The following is a 19,497-nucleotide window of genomic DNA, read 5'->3' on the forward strand; positions in this document are numbered from 1 at the left end:
CCTTTTAGTTTTGTCCAAATTTAATTTGCTTATATAATGAAATTACATAAATGAAAAAGGACAAAAGATGTGCTCTTGGGATTTGTGTGCTAGCACAGCTTTAAAAAAAAAAAAAAGCATTACCTTCACACTGCATGTAATCAGCCATGGCATGTCGGAGTGGAAAAAAACTTCTCCTCCCACTCCATGTGGAAGTGGTAGATTTGTTTTGGTCTTTTTACTTTGTCTTTCCCCACTCCATTCGAAATACTCTCTTAATATTAGAATAAATACATAAATTGGGGGCTAACCAGTTAGCTCGCTAGCATGCTATCCCTAAAGTTGTGGCCCTCTTGTCTGTCTCTGCAGTGATCCTGGAACCTGCATCAGCCTTTGGTATGTGTCAAAAAAAATAATAAAATAAAATAAAATAAAAATTATATCAGAAAGGCGGCGACCAGTCTAGGGTGTACCCCGCCTCTCGCCCAAAGACAGCTGGGGTAGGCTCCAGCACCCCCGCGACCCTCGTGTGGAAAAGCGGTAGAAAATGAATCAATGAATGAATATCAGAAAGGCAGGAAGTGAACAAATGTAACAGTTAGTGATTGTAAAAGTACCAGATGGAGGGGTAGGATTTAATAAGCTTTGCTTCTTCCTACTCCTTTTGGACATGTGGAACTGTGAACTGATTATGGGATGCATTCAATTGTAATCTGATGCATGTTCAAATGAAATAAAACCATTAAAAAAAATTTAAATTTTTTTTTATTAAAAAATACAATAAAATAAAATTATATTATTAAAGCAGGAAGTGAACAAATGTAACAGTTACTGATTGTAAAAGTACCAGATGGAGGGGTAGGATTTAATAAGCTTTGCTTCTTCCTACTCCTTTTGGACATGTGGAACTGTGAACTGATTATGTGATGCATTCAATTGTAATCTGATGCATGTTCAAATTAAATTAAACCATAAAAAATTAAAAAATAATTAAAACAAAATTAAAAACAATTTTTAATTAAAAAAATACAATTAAATAAAATTAAATTATATTAGGAAAGCAGGAAGTGTACAAATGTAACAGTTACTGATTGTAAAAGTACCAGATGGAGGGGTAGGATTTAATAAGCTCTGCTTCTTCCTACTCCTTTTGGACATGTGGAACTGTGAACTGATTATGTGATGCATTCAATTGTAATCTGATGCATTTTCAAATGAAATAAAACCATAAAAAAATAATAAATAAAAATAATAAATTTTGTAAAAAAATACAACTAAATAAAATAAAATTATATTAGGAAAGCAGGAAGTGAACAAATGTAACAGTTACTGATTGTAAAAGTACCAGATGGAGGGGTAGGATTTAATAAGCTTTGCTTCTTCCTACTCCTTTTGGACATGTGGAACTGTGAACTGATTATGTGATGCATTCAATTGTAATCTGATGCATGTTCAAATGAAATTAAACCATTACTATTACCATTATATTCTAGCCAGTCTACTAGTTGGCAACGTGTTTCTTGATGTTGAGCGAGTTTGTACAAATAATTCAATAAATAAAGCACAATATGTGGAGTTTTATTAAAGATCACAAAGAGGCGTGGCTTTCAAAGAGTAAACCAACAGGAGAATAGTAATCTGAGATTTAATTTGAGTCACGAAAGCTAGTTTTTAGTGGGGTTAATCACCCTGCCCATGAACAGCAGGGCTTTTGTGTCTTCATGGTATATGAAGAAGAAAAAGGGACGGTTGACAATGAAGGTCCTGGGTAGGGAATATGGTATAATTCCGATTGTTGTGGCGGCCGCTGCGGTTGTCCCTGTCTCGTCCACCTCAATGACAGCCTTGTGTAGTACCTGCAGTTCCAATTTCAAATGTGAAATTAATATCCGACTTGTAATACGCATTTTTTTTTTTTTTTTTTTTTTGGAAACCAACCTCTGAAACCTGGAGGCCGTCGTCCTTGCTCAAACCGGTCAAATTAGCAGTGTGAGTGAAGATACTGTTGAAACCTAACTCTGGGAGAATGTTGTTCAAAGAGTACGATTCCTCCATCTTGAATTTAGGGATTTTGATTTCCACTTTCCTGTGAACACAAAAGAGTTGAACTGCTTGACTGTTTTTTTTTTTTTTTTTTACGCCAAAATTCAACTCACATTTTACGCAGTTTTTTAATCCAACCAAGGAACATCTTCGCCGTGATTTCATCTTCAATGGAACTATAGTCCACTCCTTTGTTTGGCAGCAGGATGAGCATGGAAACGCCTTCCAGGTAGGGGAGTTTCAGCACTTTGGCACCGAGATGAGCATCTTCCATCGTTTCAAATTTATCCTCTTTGTACATCATCGGCACTTGTGGGATATTGTAGTTATCGATGTAAAAGGGTGCCTTGTGTGTCTGGTTGGCATTGAATGGCATTTCCCATCCGCCTGGATCATGGAGACAGGCAGTGGAAACATCACTGGAGAACATGACATTTAGTGACATGACATGATGTCATTACATCCACCCTCGGACATCTCTGTGTGGAGCTTCCATGTTCTCCCCGTGCATGCGTGGGTTTTCTCCGGGTACTCCGGTTTCCTCCCACATTCCAAAAACATGCTAGGTTAATTAGCGACTCCAAATTGTCCATAGGTATGAATGTGAGTGTGAATGGTTGTTTGTCTATATGTGCCCTGTGATTGGCTGGCCACCAGTCCAGGGTGTACCCCGCCTCTCGCCCCGAAAACAGCTGGGATAGGCTCTAGCAACCCCCTGCGACCCTCGTGAGGATAAGTGGTAGAAAATGAATGAATAATAATGGATGAAACAGGCTGCACGGTAGTCGATTGGTTAGCGCACAGGCCTCACAGCTAGAAGACCCAAATTCAACACCCTCATCCATCTCTGTGTGGAGTTTGCATGTTTTTCCCGTGCATGCGTGGGTTTTCTCCGGGTACTCCGGTTTCCTCCCACATTCCAAAAACATGCTAGGTTAATTAGCGACTCCAAATTGTCCATAGGTATGAATGTGAGTGTGAATGGTTGTTTGTCTATATGTGCCCTGTGATTGGCTGGCCACCAGTCCAGGGTGAAGACAGCTGGGATAGGCTCCAGCAACCCTGCGACCCTCGTGAGGATAAGTGGTAGAAAATGAATGAATGTTTTCCTAGAGGGGCTGCATGGTAGGAAGTGGTTGGCGCACAGGCCTCACAGCTAAAAGACTCAAGTTCAATTCCACCCTCGGCCATCTCTGTGTGGAGTTTGCATGTTCTCCCCGTCATTCCCCGTTTCCTCTCACATTCCAAAAACATGCTAGGTTAATTAGCGACTACAAATTGTCCATAGGTATGAATGTGAGTGTGAATGGTTGTTTGTTTATATGTGCCCTGTGATTGGCTGGCCACCAGTCCAGGGTGAAGACAGCTGGGATAGGCTCCAGCACCCCTGCGACCCTCATGAATGAATGAATGTAATATGTCCAATCAAGTCTTCTATGCCGAGTTTCCTATGGTCCCAGACAAAAGTAACAGTGTAAACACTAAGTGAACTGGACTAATCTTTGTTCCGGACTAGCATACCGAAGTGTGAACGCAGTCTTCTCTTTAAGGGTGAATGAACCTACCTTGGAAATAAAATGTGTTGATCATCATGAGTTGGGTCAGTGGATCAAGGCTGGAGATCATTTCCGTCACTTTGCCCCCGGTCTTGTTTTTAACGTAGTCATTGATGAGACGCATGCTTCTCTGCGTGTCTTCAAAGTCTACTCTTTTCACATCCGAGTTAAAATACAACTTCATCTGCTCCTCGAAAGTTTTCTCGATGCTGAAATTCCGGCGGACAAAAAGAGACATGCCTTGATCCACTATCATCGTTCCGTTCTGAGTGATGTTCCCGTAGAGCATCTGGAACAACTTAGGGATCAGATCAGGCTGATCAGCTTGAAGCAGCTTCTCCAGGCTGAGTCCTTTCAGAATCTCGTCATACGTGACGCCATAGGAAGCCATGGAAAGGGCGGCGAAACTGGTGGAAACGCTCAGAGGGGAGAAAATGATATTCTCGTCGTGGTAACTGGATATTTTCCGGTAAAGGTTCATACCGAAATCCATATTTTTGAAGGAGAGGTTGTGGATGTTTGCGTGGGGAAGTGGCTGCCCGGGAACGAGGATGCACATTAACACAAAGCTAAATCCCAGCTTCATTTTGTAGGCCACCGTTATTCGAGACCGGGAAGGTTTGGGTGCACCACCTGAATCACAAAAACACATTTTATTAATTATACATTTCAACAATTCCAAAACATCCAACTGAATTTAAGACAATAATACCAGACTTCAATGGCTCTCATACGTACCGTCCATCTTGGGCAACATTGTGTCCAATTCTTCTTATTTGGGGAAACAAAGTGCAAGTGTGTTTTGTGTGTTACACATTAACCAGGAGCAATGGTCCCACTCTGCCCCCGTTTTTTTTAAAGAGGGTCATAGGACCTCAGTGTGTGTTTGTGCTGGTGAAAATAATACAAACATACTTTATGGAATAACAAGGCATTTGGACCACATTGTATAGGTGCTCAAGTGGAGGATTTCTATCAGGTATGGGTGTTGAAGTTGGGGTGCTGGAGCCTATCCCAGCTGTCTTTTTGGTGAGAGGTGGGGATACACCCTGGACTGGTCGCCAGCCAATCACAGGGCACATATAGACAAACAACCATTCACACTCACATTCATACCTATGGACAATTTGGAGTCGCTAATTAACCTAGCATGTTTTTGGAATGTGGGAGGAAACCGGAGAAAACCCACGCATGCACGGGAAGAACATGCAAACTCCACACAGAGATGGCTGAGGGTGTTGAACTCAGGTCTTCTAGCTGTGAGGCCTGTGCGCTAACCAATCGAACACCGTGCAGCCTGTTTCATCCATTATTATTCATTCATTTTCTACCACTTATCCTCACGAGGGTTGCGGGGGGTGCTGGAGCCTATCCCAGCTGTCTTTGGGCGAGAGGCGGGGTACACCCTGGACTGGTGGCCAGCCAATCACAGGGCACATATAGACAAACAACCATTCACACTCACATTCATACCTATGGACAATTTGGAGTCGCTAATTAACCTAGCATGTTTTTGGAATGTTGGAGGAAACGGGGAATGACAAGAAGAACATGCAAACTCCACACAGAGATGGCCGAGGGTGGAATTGAACTTGGGTCTTTTAGCTGTGAGGCCTGTGCGCCAACCACTTTGTCCACCATGCAGCCCCTCTAGGAAAACATTCATTTTTTACCACTTATTCTCACGATGGTCGCGGGAGCCTATCCCAGCTGTCTTCACCCTGGACTGGTGGCCAGCCAATCACAGGGCACATATAGACAAACAACCATTCACACTCACATTCATACCTATGGACAATTTGGAGTCGCTAATTAACCTAGCATGTTTTTGGAATGTGGGAGGAAACCGGAGTACCCGGAGAAAACCCACACAAGCACGGGGAGAACATGCAAACTCCACACAGAGATGGCCGAAGGTGGAATTGAACGCTGGTCTCCATGCTGTGAGGTCTGAGCGCTAACCACTCGACCGCCGTGCAGCCCACATTATTATTAATCTTCTTTTGTCTCTGGTATTATATGGGAGCCAGACAACGACATTTCGTTGGCAATTACACTTTAGTGCTATTGTGCAATCTATCTATCTGGATTATGTACCTAATTTACATTACCAGTAAAAGTAAAACTTCCTCATTCATAACCCGGGTGGTGCTTTGATGCTATCTCAATGTTCAAAATGAAAAGACCAAAGTCAAGAACTGTTGAACTTTGCTTTAATCCTGAAACAATACATCTTTTAAAGGAACATTATGGAAGAAAAACATGTTAGTACTTAGAGTAAGAATGTAGTGAGTGAAACCGGTAAAAAAAAAAAAAAAAATCATATGTCCATTTCAAATCAGGCAAAAAAACCATGACAACGAATCGAAAAAAACAAATGTGAACTGAATACTGGTTAATAGAAATATTTCAATGCTGTCTGATATCACGTTATTATTCAATGTTTCAATTTTGACTGAATCCCATGATTACTAAAAGTAGTACACGTTACTGAGTGGAGACTTTTTAAAGGGCAGTTGTCAAAACAAAAGTCAGTATATGTGCTGTTATTAATACATTTCATGCTATCACACCCACACACACACACATACACACACACACTGATGAGGAGAGAATGTAAGACGTCCTGCTGGAATAATGAATTAATTTATCACATGCAGACTGAAAACCTTGTTCCTTGTTAATGTAAATGTGAACATATTTAGCGAGAAATTGAAAATAAACCTACATTAGCGTTGTCTCGCGTCAAAATAATACAGAAGTAGAATCACATTTAGAACTGTGGACAAGATCCATGCATTCATCTCTCGCAAAACAAACATTTGTAGGGAATGGTTCCTTTCTTTGGGAAAAAAAATTAGAAAACAAGACAGTATACCGTAGAAATAGAAGGCGCCATGGTATTTAAAAAAAAAAAAAAAAAAAAGGCAAACTTGTTTCACTGCATCATGAGTTCAGCTTCTTTGCAGCCACGGTGTAAATAACACGAAAGGCGACTGCTGCTTTATTCTCTGTTGTCGTTCTCTAACATCCATTCGCGAACCAAACACGGAAAAGCCTCCTGAATGTCCACGTGGTCGCAAAAAGAGCCAAAAAGGTTAGAGGAAGGAGCGAAGCCACCCCTAGCATGGCGTCATAACAACGTCATAACAACGTCATAACAACGTACGCTGAGCTTTTTTTCCCCACAAGTCACAGGCTGGGTTTTTGCTGTTGGTCCAATTGAGTGCGAGGGTTCTCTGCAGCAAAGAACGACAATAACAACTTTAACCTATTGATCCATATTGTTTCATACAATCAGGATTTTTACCTATTGATGCAGAGTTGGTGTGTTGAGGAATGTTTGATTGAAGTTGGTGCTCTTGCCTAAAAACAATATATTCAAAATGAGGGTTTATAAACATTTTCAAGTCAAGCACTTTTCAAATTTGGAGATTTTCCATCACTGACATGAGTGTGTAATGGGACATGTAACCCATGGTATGGTCCGTATCGGTACATGGATCGGTACGTGGACTAAGGTTCAGTTTTGTACTGTTTTTGCGTGCAAAGACAACATTTTCTTTCTACATTCTATATTATTTTGGATTATTATAAATGATTTGTGGCGGCACGGTGGTCGAGTGGTTAGCGCGCAGACCTCACAGCTAGGAAACCAGGGTTCAATTCCACCCTCGGCCATCTCTGTGCGGAGTTTGCAGGTTTCCCCCCACATTGCAAAAACATGCTAGGTTAATTAGCGACTCCAAATTGTCCATAGGTATGAATGTGAGTGTGAATGGTTGTTTGTCTATATGTGCCCTGTGATTGGCTGGCCACCAGTCCAGGGTGTACCCTGCCTCTCGCCCCAAGACAGCTGGGATAGGACCCCAGCACCCCCGTGACCCTCGTGAGGAAAAAGCGGTAGAAAATGAATGAATGAATGAATTTGTGGCGGCACGGCGGACGAGTGGTTAGCGCACAGACCTCACAGCTAGGAAACCGGGGTTCAATTCCACCCTCGGCCATCTCTGTGTGGAGTTTGCATGTTCTCCCGTGCATGCGTGGGTTTTCTCCGGGTACTCCGGTTTCCTCCCACATTCCAAAAACATGCTAGGTTAATTAGCGACTCCAAATTGTCCATAGGTATGAATGTGAGTGTGAATGGTTGTTTGTCTATATGTGCCCTGTGATTGGCTGGCCACCAGTCCAAGGGTGTACCCCGCCTCTCGCCCGAAGACAGCTGGGATATTCTCCAGCACCCCCCTGTGACCCTAGTGAGGATAAGCGGTAGAAAATGAATGAATGAATTGCACAGTGAGCGAGTGGTTAGTGCGCAGGCCACACAGATAGGAAACCCGAGTTCGATTCCACCCTTGGCCATCTTTGTGTGGAGTTTGCATGTTCTCCCCGTGCATGCGCGGGTTTTTGCCGGTTTCCTCCCACATTCCAAAAACATGCTAGGTTAATTAGCGACTCCAAATTGTCCATAGGTATGAATGTGAGTGTGAATGGTTGTTTGTCTATATGTGCCCTGTGGTTGGCTGGCCACCAGTCCAGGGTGTACCCCGCCTCTCGTCCAAAGACACACACACTGACACACTGTTGAGTCAGACTCTTTTGAACGCATATCGTTTTGAAAAGCCAAACTCCCTTAGCTACCTTTTGAGTGTTAAGTTACTGTGTGATGATTTTAGTGTTCTTTGTAAGATGACACCACGAGTCAGACTATTGAGTCTGACTCTTTTGAACGCATATTGTTTTGAAAAGCCAAACTCTCTTAGCTACCTTTTGAGTGTTAAGTTACTGTGTGATGATTTTAGTGTTCTTTGTAAGACGACGCCGCGAGTCAGACTGTTGAGACAAGACTCTTTTGAACGCATATTGTTTTGAAAAGCCAAACTCCCTTAGCTACCTTTTGAGTGTTAAGTTACTGTGTGATGATTTTAGTGTTCTTTGTAAGATGACACCACGAGTCAGACTATTGAGTCTGACTCTTTTGAACGCATATCGTTTTGAAAAGCCAAACTCTCTTAGCTACCTTTTGAGTGTTAAGTTACTGTGTGATGATTTTAGTGTTCTTTGTAAGACGACGCCACGAGTCAGACTCTTTTGAACGCATATTGTTTTGAAAAGCCAAACTCTCTTAGCTACCTTTTGAGTGTTAAGTTACTGTGTGATGATTTTAGTGTCCTTTGAAAGATGACACCACGAGTCAGACTGTTGAGTCAGACTCTTTTGAACGCATATTGTTTTGAAAAGCCAAACTCTTTACTTAAGTGGCCCCAGCAACTAACCAGAATTACGTTCCTCTTCACGGAAATCCGACCAGAACTGGGCTCACAGGACTAAGTGGGGGGGGGGTAAGTCACTGTTGATGGCCTACACTGCTGATGGGGATGTCATACAACTTCATGTCAAAAAATTGGAACTATCCCTTTAAAAAGGTTAAACTCACTGATTGAAGTAAGCCTGCCTCCTCTTCCTCAGCTCCTCTACGGTGAGCACCTCATTTTGGACTCTCGGTCCGCCTGCAGCCTCACTGTCCAACTTCAAATGTCCGCCTTCAGAATCTGACGACGTGCTGCCCAACACAGCTCCTAATATTTAAAATTATAAAAAATCAATCAATTGTTCATTTTGCACTGCAAAATGTAAATTTCTTGCAATTTTTCACCTTGGTCTTAAGATTTCGAACAGTAACATTCTTTGTTACCTTGCATGCTAAGCTGAATGGCCCTGCGTAGATCAGCTTCCTCATCTTCTACATCTATGTCCTGTCTGCTGAGCGCCAGAGCTCTCTTCAGCTCCTCGTCTTCCTCCACGACGTTGCTCTCCACGCCACAGACCATCTCCGTCTGGCCCAGTGTTGCTGACCGACTACAGTTGCCACATTAGGGAAAAAAAAAACAATTTCAAACAAAACCGATTATGGATCTTCATCATCGTATAGCATGTTAGTACCCTGCACTTGTCTGAGCCTCGTCCTCTCCGATAAGCCTCGGCCGCTGTTGTTGCTGCACTCTCATGATTCCAAGAATCTGCTCTGCTTCACAGTCTGGTAGGTTTCCGCGGATCACGAATATGGAATAACCTGCACATGCATACGGAACTTTATTAGTTGGTCTACAAGATCAAGAATCAATGTGTAGTGGCATTACCTTCTTGCTGTAACTGTGCGAGGAAAAGGGCTAAGTATGTGTCTGATATCAACTCTGGTCCAGTCAAAAGTGAATTCAAGTTAAACCACTGCAATGAAAAATATATACTAAATTAAGCTACATTATTATTATTTTGTAAACCATGTAAACTGTACCTGTTGTCCAAGTTTGCGAATAGTAAACCAATGCTCCTTGTAATTGCATATAAAGGCCTTTTCATTTCTGAAACATCAACAGAAAAAAAACACAATCCCACATGTTAGTAATGCAGATTATGATGCCAAATAATCTTAATAAAGGAAATTTACATTGGATTTATCATCAGGCTCTGGTATTCCCGACTGTTGAAGAGGATTAGCTCCAATCCCCAAACTCTCAGAGCATTGCTAATAACCTATAACGACATCACGCAAAACATAATTCAATATTTCACTCCAAAAACATGACAAATATAGCAAATGTGGACCTCACTTGTATGGAAAAGAACCCACTGTCATCCATGTTTCCAGAAGGTTGCTACAAACGTAATCACATAGCAACTTTATGAAGCATGTTTTTACATTGTAAAAAAGGAAATAAATGTACTAGTATCCTCTCACTTGTAAAAAAGTCCTATACTCCTCGCTGCCCATTCCTCCCTCAGCCATTCTCATCCTCTCCTCTTCGTCCAACTGATGGGCAATAGAGGAAAGATCCACAGGGCTGAAGTACTCGCCCTGCAGCAGGTTGTTGAGGCAATGCTGGGCGCAGAGAGAGCCCTCTTGCTACACATCGAAGAATCGTTATTGCAATGACAGCACCATTTTTTTCCCCAATATTTTTCCAAAACAATGACAGTTTAGCACTTTCCTCTAAAGTAGATAATGTTAGCTTACATGGAAAATACATCTGCGTTACTAATTTGTCATAACTCGCTATCGTGAGTCTACAACTATTAAAAAAAACAACAACATTGAGCAGATTTAGCGCCTTGTTTACACTTCTTGATACATTACTACAAATAAAGTTTTTTTTTAAATGACTGAATGGTAACTTGACTGTAGCGATATAGCTAACAGGGAAACAATACTGCCAGCAAAAACATCTAAAACATCGACACTTCATTTACATAACACGGACAAAGGCTAGGACTTTTAAAAACACACGCAGGTGGTTATGCGGTGTTAAAAGTTGTAATATGTACATTTAACTTACTTTCTCGTGGAATATGGCATCCATATTGGGGTCTCTCTCTGTCAAACATTCAACTCTGACCTCGCTCGTCATAACCGTGTTCACCATTAGCCAAACTATCCCAGTAGCACCCTCTAGAGGCTGGGCTCAGACAGTGACATTGAAAAAAAAAGATGCTTCAGCATACAATCCGGATACTTATATCAAATAATCATTGCATAAGCACCAATTAAAATCAGCATTTAGCACAATAAAAAAAAAACCATAAAATGGTGTATTAACTGGTCTCGATGGGCGAACAATAACGCTGCCGTTAGGGGGCGCTGTCATGTTGAGCTCGTGAATGTGTTTTGTTTACAAAACGCGTCAGGTTTGTTTCCATCATAAATAAGAATTAAAAACTCAAATGCTGTACGTTAGCATTTATTCAATAAAAACAATATTTATTTTCATACAACACCTTCAATGAAAGGAATTACAAACAAAGGTGTTCTATTACAAGGGAACTCTAGCTTAACGACACTCCCTCCTTTACGGCAAATGGAATATGGCGGAGGCTGGGAAACCTTTTGACGAGCTGGAGCTCATAAAGGTATGTTTTTTTTTTAAAAACAATCTCTTACAACTGACATTGTGCACGCTGATTTGGGGGTGAATAGTTTGGCTAAAATGTGTACGTTACGCCTCTGAGTGTACGTTTATCATTCCGTGAAACCATGTCCTATTGCTGTAGCTAGCAGTTGCCTTTAGCTTGTGTACTTATACCTCAAATGTCTCTGTAGTGCTTCAAATATTACTCCAGAGTTGGTGCGTTTTGGGCGTTTTGGGTAGTCAACGTTACTTGGATTTGTTAATCTGAACAGCTCGACTTATTTCGAAAGTAAAATTGTAGTATTGCATCTACCATGACTCATTGTGCAAGCAGGTTCTATTTTGGGGAAATTAACCCATATTATTAAGATTAATTGTGACAACCTGTGTTAACTTAGTGATGAATAGAAGGGTAAAGTATTAATTCTCCTAAAGCTAAGCTTTTTTGCAGGGCTACATCAATAATAAACCCAATATATGTGTATATGTGCCTAATACATATTGTATAATATATCTTCCACACCCCTTGTTCAGGAATGGCAGGCATCTGCAGACCTGAAGTCGGCCCTGTACAGTTACCTGAGGAAGCAGGTTCCTCGGATCTTCTGTCTTAAAGATGAGCTCAGCCCTCAGCAGGAAGAGGAGCACACACAGAAGCTCCTCCTCCATCCTCTGGAGTACTTCCTGTTTGGTGAAGATCCAGATGAAGGTGTGGAGAAGCTCAAACAGCGCAGCACGTCTTCCCAGCTGTGTGGACGTGTCTTCAAAGAGGGAGAGACCGTCTACTCTTGCAGGTCTGAAAATGTCTGTCATTGTATACATAAAAAAAAAATGTCTTCAAGTTCATATTGTTTTGTTAGTCACTAGAATGTAGCGTCTGATTTATTTCGAACTGATTGCATTTTTTTTGTATTATTATTTCAGGCGTCAACATGGTCTAAAAATTGTATCAAACATCAGTACATGGTGGTCACCTGCAACAACAAATCAGCACTTTAAACTGTACACCTTCATACACTTAATTAAAATATAAGACTTTTGTTTTTGCTCACATTTTCCATGATCTCAAAAAATCTAAAACATTTTCACTGTCCACAAAAGGCATATTTATCTCAAATATTGTTTAAAAATCTGTCTAAAGCATTAATCCTTCATGATTCATAATCTGTCCACCTCACAGGCTCGGCAAATCAAGATATTGATAAGACAGCATGATTATTCCACAGATGTGCTTTCGGTTGGCCACAGTAAAAGGCCACTGTATTGGTGGTGATCCGGAGGGGTCATTTTCTGGTGTGACCACCATTTGCCTAAAATACCATCTAGCGGTCTCAAACTCAATTTACTTGAGGGCCACTGGAGCTTGGGTCTGGGTGAGACTGGGCCGCATCAGGTTTTCCAAAAAAAACCCCAAAAAAAACAAAGACGCATTTATTAAAAACTAAAAAAACTTTAAAAATAAATAAGTTAAATAAATTTAAAATAAATCAAGAATAAAGAAAATCAATCAATCAGTAATAATTAAATAAATATAATAATAATAATAAAACAGCAAATAATAAAAACTTAAGAAACCACATATAGTTGGTGGGTAGACAAATTATTTTTTTCAGATTAAAATTAACAAAGCATTATTAGAGCCCTGTAGACATGACAAAACACGACTATAGTCACATTTATACTTTTTATTTACAACATATTGCGCAACTGCAGGGTCTTGAGACACATGCTAACTCGCAAACTAGAGAGCTAGCGACCTAAACGGTAGCCTTCAAGTTATTTCCTTTAAACTTAAATAGCCAAAAACTTACCACTTCCACATGGATAGGGAGGATAACTATTAACAGTTATTTAACCTTTAACATGAACATTAATCAAACGTAATAATTTTTTCTGGGTACATGATACCATACAGCATCCATATCAAACTTGCGCGGGGCCGCACTAACATTAAACTTTCATATCAAGGCGGGGGCCTCAAACTAGTGTCCTGCGGGCCACATTTGGCCCGCGGGCCGCGTGTTATACATAATGTTAAATAACAACTAAACAACTGCTAGGTGTAATTAATTCCATTATAACACAAGTTCCATTACAGGTGTAAGTATTATAGGAGTGAATAGCTAATTAGGCTTCTGTTGTGATTGAGGTGAACTTTACTCTCATAATTCGTCACGTCAGAAAGGTTACAGCTGAGAATACTGCAGCTGTTCAAGTTAAATACAATGTATTGTCAACACAGGTGTTTATCAGTGACCGCATGCTTTTCAACACATTGCAGGGATTGTGCAATAGATCCCACATGCGTGCTGTGCATGGACTGTTTCCAGGAGAGTGTCCACAAAAGTCATCGTTACAAGGTGGGTGCAGATGTAGAGTTCAGATTGTCCGTGAATATGTATGTATATGAATGAACTGTGTAGAGAAGTGAATTATCTATTTTCATATTCTTACTTATTACAGTATTGGTACAAATGATAATATTATTAATTCATTTTCTACCGCTTATCCTCACGAGGGTCGCAAGGGGTGCTGGAGTCTATCCCAGCTGTCTTTGGGCGAGAGGCGGGGTACACCCTGGACTGGTGGCCAGCCAATCACAGGGCACATATAGACAAACAACCATTCACACTCACATTCATACCTATGGACAATTTGGAGTCGCTAATTAACCTAGCATGTTTTTGGAATGTGGGAGGAAACCGGAGTACCCGGAGAAAACATGCAAACTTCACACAGAGATGGCCGAGGGTGGAATTGAACCCTGGTCTCTTAGCTGTGAAGTCTGTGCGCTAACCACTCGTCCGCCATGCAGCCCCATGATAATATTGGAATATTATGTCTTTTTTGTTGTGTTGGTATCATTGACCATAAAATCATAAAATCACATATTAAAGCATCCTTGTATGTGAACGCTTTAATCAAGCTCAAGTTAATCACATGAGGACTTAAAATAAACGTATATATTTCCATGTCTTTATTACATACTAACATAATTATGTATTTGTTTTTCCCAAGATGCACGCATCATCGGGCGGGGGCTTCTGCGACTGTGGAGACGTGGAAGCCTGGAAAATTGGACCGTGTTGCTCCACACACGACCCCGAGGCAGCTGCCGCCATGGTAACGGTGAGTTACGTAACAGAGCGGAAAGAGGCACGTGGAGGAGAGACCAACTTTGTCCCATTCAGTGTCAGTGAACCCCCGGAATGTGTATTTTCCCATCTTGGGATGAGAGTGCTTCTCTCTTGGCTGCGTCTTGTGTTTACAAATAAAATCCCAAACAGTGCATGAGTCATGATATCTGGCTCCTGCCTTTTTGTTTAGATCAGGGGTCTCAAACTCAATTTACTTGGGGGGGGGGGGGGCACTGGAGCTAGGGTCTGGGTGAGACTGGGCCGCATCAGGTTTTCCAAAAAAAAAAAATGCATTTATTAAAAACAATTTTTTTTTTAAAAACTTCACTTTGGTTCCAATTGTAAAATTTTAATCATTTTTTCTTAATTTTTTTTTTTTTTCTGTAAACAGAAAAAAATCAGGTATACTTGTTAATTTGACCCAGCATGTATAGCAGGGGTCTCAAACTCAATTTACTTGGGGGCCACTGGAGCTAGGGTCTGGGTGAGACTGGGCTGCATCAGGTTTTCCAACCCCCCCCCCCCCCAAAAAAAACGCATTTATTAAAAACAGAAAATTAATAAACTTTGCTTTGGTTTCGATTTTCTACAAGAAAAGCTCTGATAAAACATTCCACTGTTCTCAAATATCTTACTTTTTATTTTTCTACACAAAATAAGATGAAAAATAAATAAACAAATCAAGAATAAAAAAAATCAATCAGTAATAAATAAATTTAATAATAATAATAAAACGGCAAATAATTAAAAATTAAGAAACCACATATAGTTGGTGGGTAGACAAATTATTTTTTTCAGATTAAAATGAACAAAGCATTATTAGAGCCCTGTAGACATGACAAAACACGACTATAGTCACATTTATACTCTTTTTATTTACAACATATTGCGCAACTGCAGGGTCTTGAGACACATGCTAACTCGCAAACTAGAGAGCTAGCGACCTAAACGGTAGCTTTCAAGTTATTTCCTTTAGCCAAAAAACTTACCACTTCCACACGGATAGGGAGGATAACTATTAACAGTTATTTAACCTTTTAACATGAACATTAATCAAACGTAATAATTTTTTCTGGGTACATGATACCATACAGCATCCATATCAAACTTGCCCGCGGGCCGCATGTTTGAGACCCCTGCTTTAGATCTTGTAACCCTGTTAGCATTGTGCCTGGTTTCTTTGAACAGGAGATGTGGATAGCATCAATTTGTCTTGTTGCCCACTGTCATGAAACAACATGGTGTCTCCACACGCAGCATGGAAAATCCACTCATCTTTGTGTCGTGTGTGTGTGTGTGTGTGTGTGTGTGTGTGTGTGCATAGTGTGGCAGAATCCAGCAGAGTCTCACACAGTAGTGTGACGTAGCTAGCGGTACAAATGTACAGACGAGTCGCATGTTTGTTTGACTTGTGTGTTAAATGTTAGACATTTGTATGAAATACGTGACCGGCAAGGGGAATGTTTGCTCTTGTGGGACTAGATTTTTTTTCTTTTTAATAAACATATTTCAACCAGATGAAAGCACAGACTCATTGCTAATGACACAGGAAATGGGTTTCAGTAGATGTTATTATAAGCTAGTTAAATAATAATACATTGATGCCTTGGTTAGTGTCCGACTCAAAACAAAACAAACTCTCACCAAAGCAAATATTCCCTTATAAAGTAATACAATACATGTCAACATCTTATATCTTAGTTCTTATGTTTGAATCTTATCTCCGCAGGATGAGTGCACGTTGGAGCCGGAATTGTACAATCGTGTTGAGATGCTCTTCCGGGTATTGCTGAATTACTTCACAGACTTCCTCGACTGGGCAGAAGACCGTCAGCTTTCACATCAACTCCAACCTGAGTATGTCTTTTCGGAATTTCACGTAAACTCGAGTACGCAAAGCGGCGACTTTGACCGAACATTTGTGCACGCGTGCAGGGAAAGAGACAACATGTACTTCTGTGTGCTGTACAACGACGAGCACCATTCGTACGACCATGTGATCTACACCCTGCAGCGGTCGGTTAACTGTGACCAGGCGGAGGCGCAGACTCACACAGCGCTTATTGACAAGGAGGTATAACTCGGCTTCTTATTGCGCTACAGTCATCCCTCGTTTATCACGTTTAATTGGTTCCACCCCCCCACTGCGGTGAATTTCTGCAAAGCAGGGTTTAATATTAATAGTAGTTGTAGCAAAGAAAACTTGTTCATGACTTTCTATGTACGATTTTTAGTTAGAGACGCTACACTCCTATTTTTCTTTGTTTACACCAAATTGCTAATGGTAATGGTTTTATTTCATTTGAACATGCATCAGATTACAATTGAATGCATCACATAATCAGTTCACAGTCCCACATGTCCAAAAGGAGTAGGAAGAAGCAAAGCTTATTAAATCCTACCCCTCCATCTGGTACTTTTACAATCAGTAACTGTTACATTTGTTCACTTCCTGCTTTCCTAATGTAATTTAAGTTTTTTTTTTTATTTAATTAAAAAATATTTTGATTCATTCATTTTCTACCGCTTTTTTGTTTAAATTTTTTCTTATTTAACATTTTTTTTTTAATGGTTTTATTTCATTTGAACATGCATCAGATTACAATTGAATGCATCACATAATCAGTTCACAGTTCCACATGTCCAAAAGGAGTAGGAAGAAGCAAAGCTTATTAAATCCTACCCCTCCATCTGGTACTATTACAATCAGTAAGTGTTACATTTGTTCACTTCCTGCCTTTCTAAGGTAATAAAAAAAATGTTATTTTATTTTTTTAATTTAATGAATTTTTTTTTGTTTTTTTATTTTTAAATTTTTTTTAATGGTTTTATTTCATTTGAACATGCATCAGATTACAATTGAATGCATCACATAATCAGTTCACAGTTCCACATGTCCAAAAGGAGTAGGAAGAAGCAAAGCTTATTAAATCCTACCCCTCCATCTGGTACTTTTACAAACAGTAACTGTTACATTTGTTCACTTCCTGCCTTTCTGATAATTATTCATTGATTCGTTTTCTGCCACTTTTCCTCACGAGGGTCGCGGGGGTGCTGGAGCCTATCCCAGCTGTCTTTGGGCGATAGGTGGGGTGCACCCTGGACCGGTCGCTGCCTTTCTGATATCATTTTTATAATTTTTATTTTGTATTTTTAAATTTTGAAAGGATCAGTGCAGAGACAGACGAGAGGGCCACAACTTTAGGGATAGCATGCTAGCGAGCTAACTGGTTAGCTCCCAATTTATGTTTTATTCTAATATTAAGAGAGTATTTCGAATGGAGTGGGGAAAGACTAAGTAAAAAGCCAAAAAAAATCTACCACTTCCACATGGAGTGGGAGGAGAAGTTTTTTTCCCATTCGGACATGCCATGGCTGATTACATGCAGTGTGAAAGTAATGCTTTTTTTTTTTTTTGAAAAGCTGTGATAGCGTGAGAGAGCGATGTTGGAGGTACGATGTAGCAAGCGACTACTGTATTGCTAATTTTTGATGCCGCATCGATATCACCGTCAAATTATCACGTACTGTATAATCTAAGCATGTCTTATCTATACGGTGCAGGGTCGGCGAGCAGTCAAGAGAGGAAGTCTGGACTCCTGTCAGCAAGCCAAAGACCACATCAAGGTAAATCCGGGTCACATACGAAGATACTAGCTGTGCAATACTAATTAGCTAACTAACCAATATAAACAACCCAAGTATTAACAAATCAACAATTTTACCCAGAGTTATATACAAATACAGTTTGCAGATAATATGAAATGATATGAAATATATGACCAGTTTATACACTATGAGATCTTGATAGTGAGTTAATATGATGCATTATAGAAATACTTCACTTAGAACTTAATATATTGCACTTAGAGCCTTAATATTGCATATGGAGGTTGATCAGATATTGCACAGTGAATGGAGTCTGGATTAACTATACTGAATAAAAAAAAAGATTAAAGGCTTTTAACTAATATTTTTAAACTTTTCTTATGTTTTTATCTTTTTAGTCCTATTTTATGCTTTTAGTCTTTAGCTTTCTTTGTAATTGTTTTTCCTTTTAATTGTGGTAATTGTTTTTAATTCTGTAAAGCACTTTGTGTTGCATGTCTTTGCAGGAAAAGTGCTCTACAAATAAAGTTGATTTGATTTGAATATAAAAAACAAAGTATTACACATATGTACATAGTTCTACAGCAAAATATTATTAGTATTCATTTGTATGCATGCGACTATTCTCATTAATGCAGGTCATTGTATTCTCAGGGCATTGAAGACTTACATAAAACTAAAAAACAGCAAAAATACTCCTATTCTTTCACTTGCTGGTTCTGTCTCCATGACAGTTTTGTGTAAATTGATTATGTATTTTTTTAAAAACAAACAAAATGGCAAACTAGCGAACGATCAAAGTGTAACTTTGCCCTCTCATATGAAGTTTTGTGGAAGTCGTGTATAATAGTTTTGTGTCATACTAAGTACCAGAAATGACAACCTAACCTCTCACTCTTTGTTAAATTAGCATAAATCAGCCCAGCGACCTTAAATGTTATTATGCTTATGTCTTGCAGTACAACTCTGAGCACATTTCCCTGCAGCCTCTGCGTGTCGAGGTTCTGCACTCGGCCGTCATGGCTCATCAAACATTCGCCCTGCGCCTTGGCTCCTGGTTCCAAAAGATCATCGGTTATTCAGGTTCTTGGTCATTGCTGTATAAACTGTAATCTAAGTGTTAAAGGTCCCAGTTGTATATCTTCTGATCCTGTGTGTGTGTATGTGTGTGTGTGTTGTGCAGTGGGTTTCAGACAGGCCTTCTGCAGGGTAGCGCTCGAGCCCAACAAAGACCAGACCAGCTTGTGCTGCATCAGCAGACTCATGTTG

The 19,497-nt window shown here is 40.1% G+C and overlaps 3 protein-coding genes across 3 annotated transcripts in view; 1 reads left to right on the forward strand and 2 right to left on the reverse strand.

Annotated features, from left to right (window-relative positions):
• Window positions 1-1,536: 1,536 nt before the first annotated feature.
• On the reverse strand, window positions 1,537-4,477 carry serpina10b (serpin peptidase inhibitor, clade A (alpha-1 antiproteinase, antitrypsin), member 10b). Its single transcript, XM_058090586.2, has 5 exons — window positions 4,317-4,477; window positions 3,588-4,211; window positions 2,136-2,409; window positions 1,918-2,065; window positions 1,537-1,835 (listed from the first exon to the last, which is right to left on the reverse strand). The coding sequence occupies exons 1-5, from the start codon at window positions 4,333-4,335 to the stop codon at window positions 1,644-1,646; spliced, it is 1,257 nt and encodes a 418-aa protein (XP_057946569.2). The 5' UTR covers window positions 4,336-4,477; the 3' UTR covers window positions 1,537-1,643.
• A 1,306-nt stretch (window positions 4,478-5,783) lies between these two features.
• atxn3 (ataxin 3) lies at window positions 5,784-11,061 on the reverse strand. Its single transcript, XM_058091200.2, has 11 exons — window positions 10,913-11,061; window positions 10,318-10,482; window positions 10,190-10,234; window positions 10,027-10,112; window positions 9,874-9,940; window positions 9,719-9,806; window positions 9,522-9,651; window positions 9,274-9,437; window positions 9,016-9,157; window positions 6,889-6,944; window positions 5,784-6,817 (listed from the first exon to the last, which is right to left on the reverse strand). The coding sequence occupies exons 1-11, from the start codon at window positions 10,997-10,999 to the stop codon at window positions 6,771-6,773; spliced, it is 1,077 nt and encodes a 358-aa protein (XP_057947183.2). The 5' UTR covers window positions 11,000-11,061; the 3' UTR covers window positions 5,784-6,770.
• Window positions 11,062-11,264: 203 nt separating this feature from the next.
• The window catches only part of ubr1 (ubiquitin protein ligase E3 component n-recognin 1), a 36,401-nt gene continuing 28,168 nt past the window's right edge, over window positions 11,265-19,497 (forward strand). The window contains exons 1-9 of the mRNA XM_078796403.1: window positions 11,265-11,483; window positions 12,017-12,276; window positions 13,764-13,842; window positions 14,501-14,611; window positions 16,349-16,476; window positions 16,555-16,693; window positions 18,184-18,246; window positions 19,188-19,311; window positions 19,412-19,497. The exon at window positions 19,412-19,497 is cut by the window's right edge and continues 22 nt beyond it. Coding sequence (XP_078652529.1) covers window positions 11,439-11,483; window positions 12,017-12,276; window positions 13,764-13,842; window positions 14,501-14,611; window positions 16,349-16,476; window positions 16,555-16,693; window positions 18,184-18,246; window positions 19,188-19,311; window positions 19,412-19,497 — 1,035 coding nt within the window. The 5' untranslated portion in view covers window positions 11,265-11,438. The remainder of the gene's footprint in view (window positions 11,484-12,016; window positions 12,277-13,763; window positions 13,843-14,500; window positions 14,612-16,348; window positions 16,477-16,554; window positions 16,694-18,183; window positions 18,247-19,187; window positions 19,312-19,411) is intronic.

This window comes from Doryrhamphus excisus, linkage group LG14, assembly GCF_037039965.1.
Source record: "Doryrhamphus excisus strain RoL-2023G ecotype Guam linkage group LG14, RoL_Dexc_Guam_v1.1, whole genome shotgun sequence".
In the NCBI taxonomy this organism is placed as follows: Eukaryota; Metazoa; Chordata; class Actinopteri; order Syngnathiformes; family Syngnathidae; genus Doryrhamphus; species Doryrhamphus excisus.

Bases quoted from the DNA above. Each gene is read 5' to 3' on its own strand.
- serpina10b (XM_058090586.2), bottom strand. The intron at 2,066-2,135 runs GTGAGTTGAATT...TTGTGTTCACAG, and splicing joins ATTAAAAAACTGCGTAAAAT to GAAAGTGGAAATCAAAATCC. The intron at 1,836-1,917 runs GTTGGTTTCCAA...TTGGAACTGCAG, and splicing joins ACGGCCTCCAGGTTTCAGAG to GTACTACACAAGGCTGTCAT.
- atxn3 (XM_058091200.2), bottom strand. From the start codon at position 10,999: ATGGTGAACACGGTTATGACGAGCGAGGTCAGAGTTGAATGTTTGACA. The intron at 9,158-9,273 runs GTAACAAAGAAT...TTTAAATATTAG, and splicing joins CATTCAGCTTAGCATGCAAG to GAGCTGTGTTGGGCAGCACG. The intron at 6,818-6,888 runs GTAAAAATCCTG...TCTTTGCTGCAG, and splicing joins CACCAACTCTGCATCAATAG to AGAACCCTCGCACTCAATTG.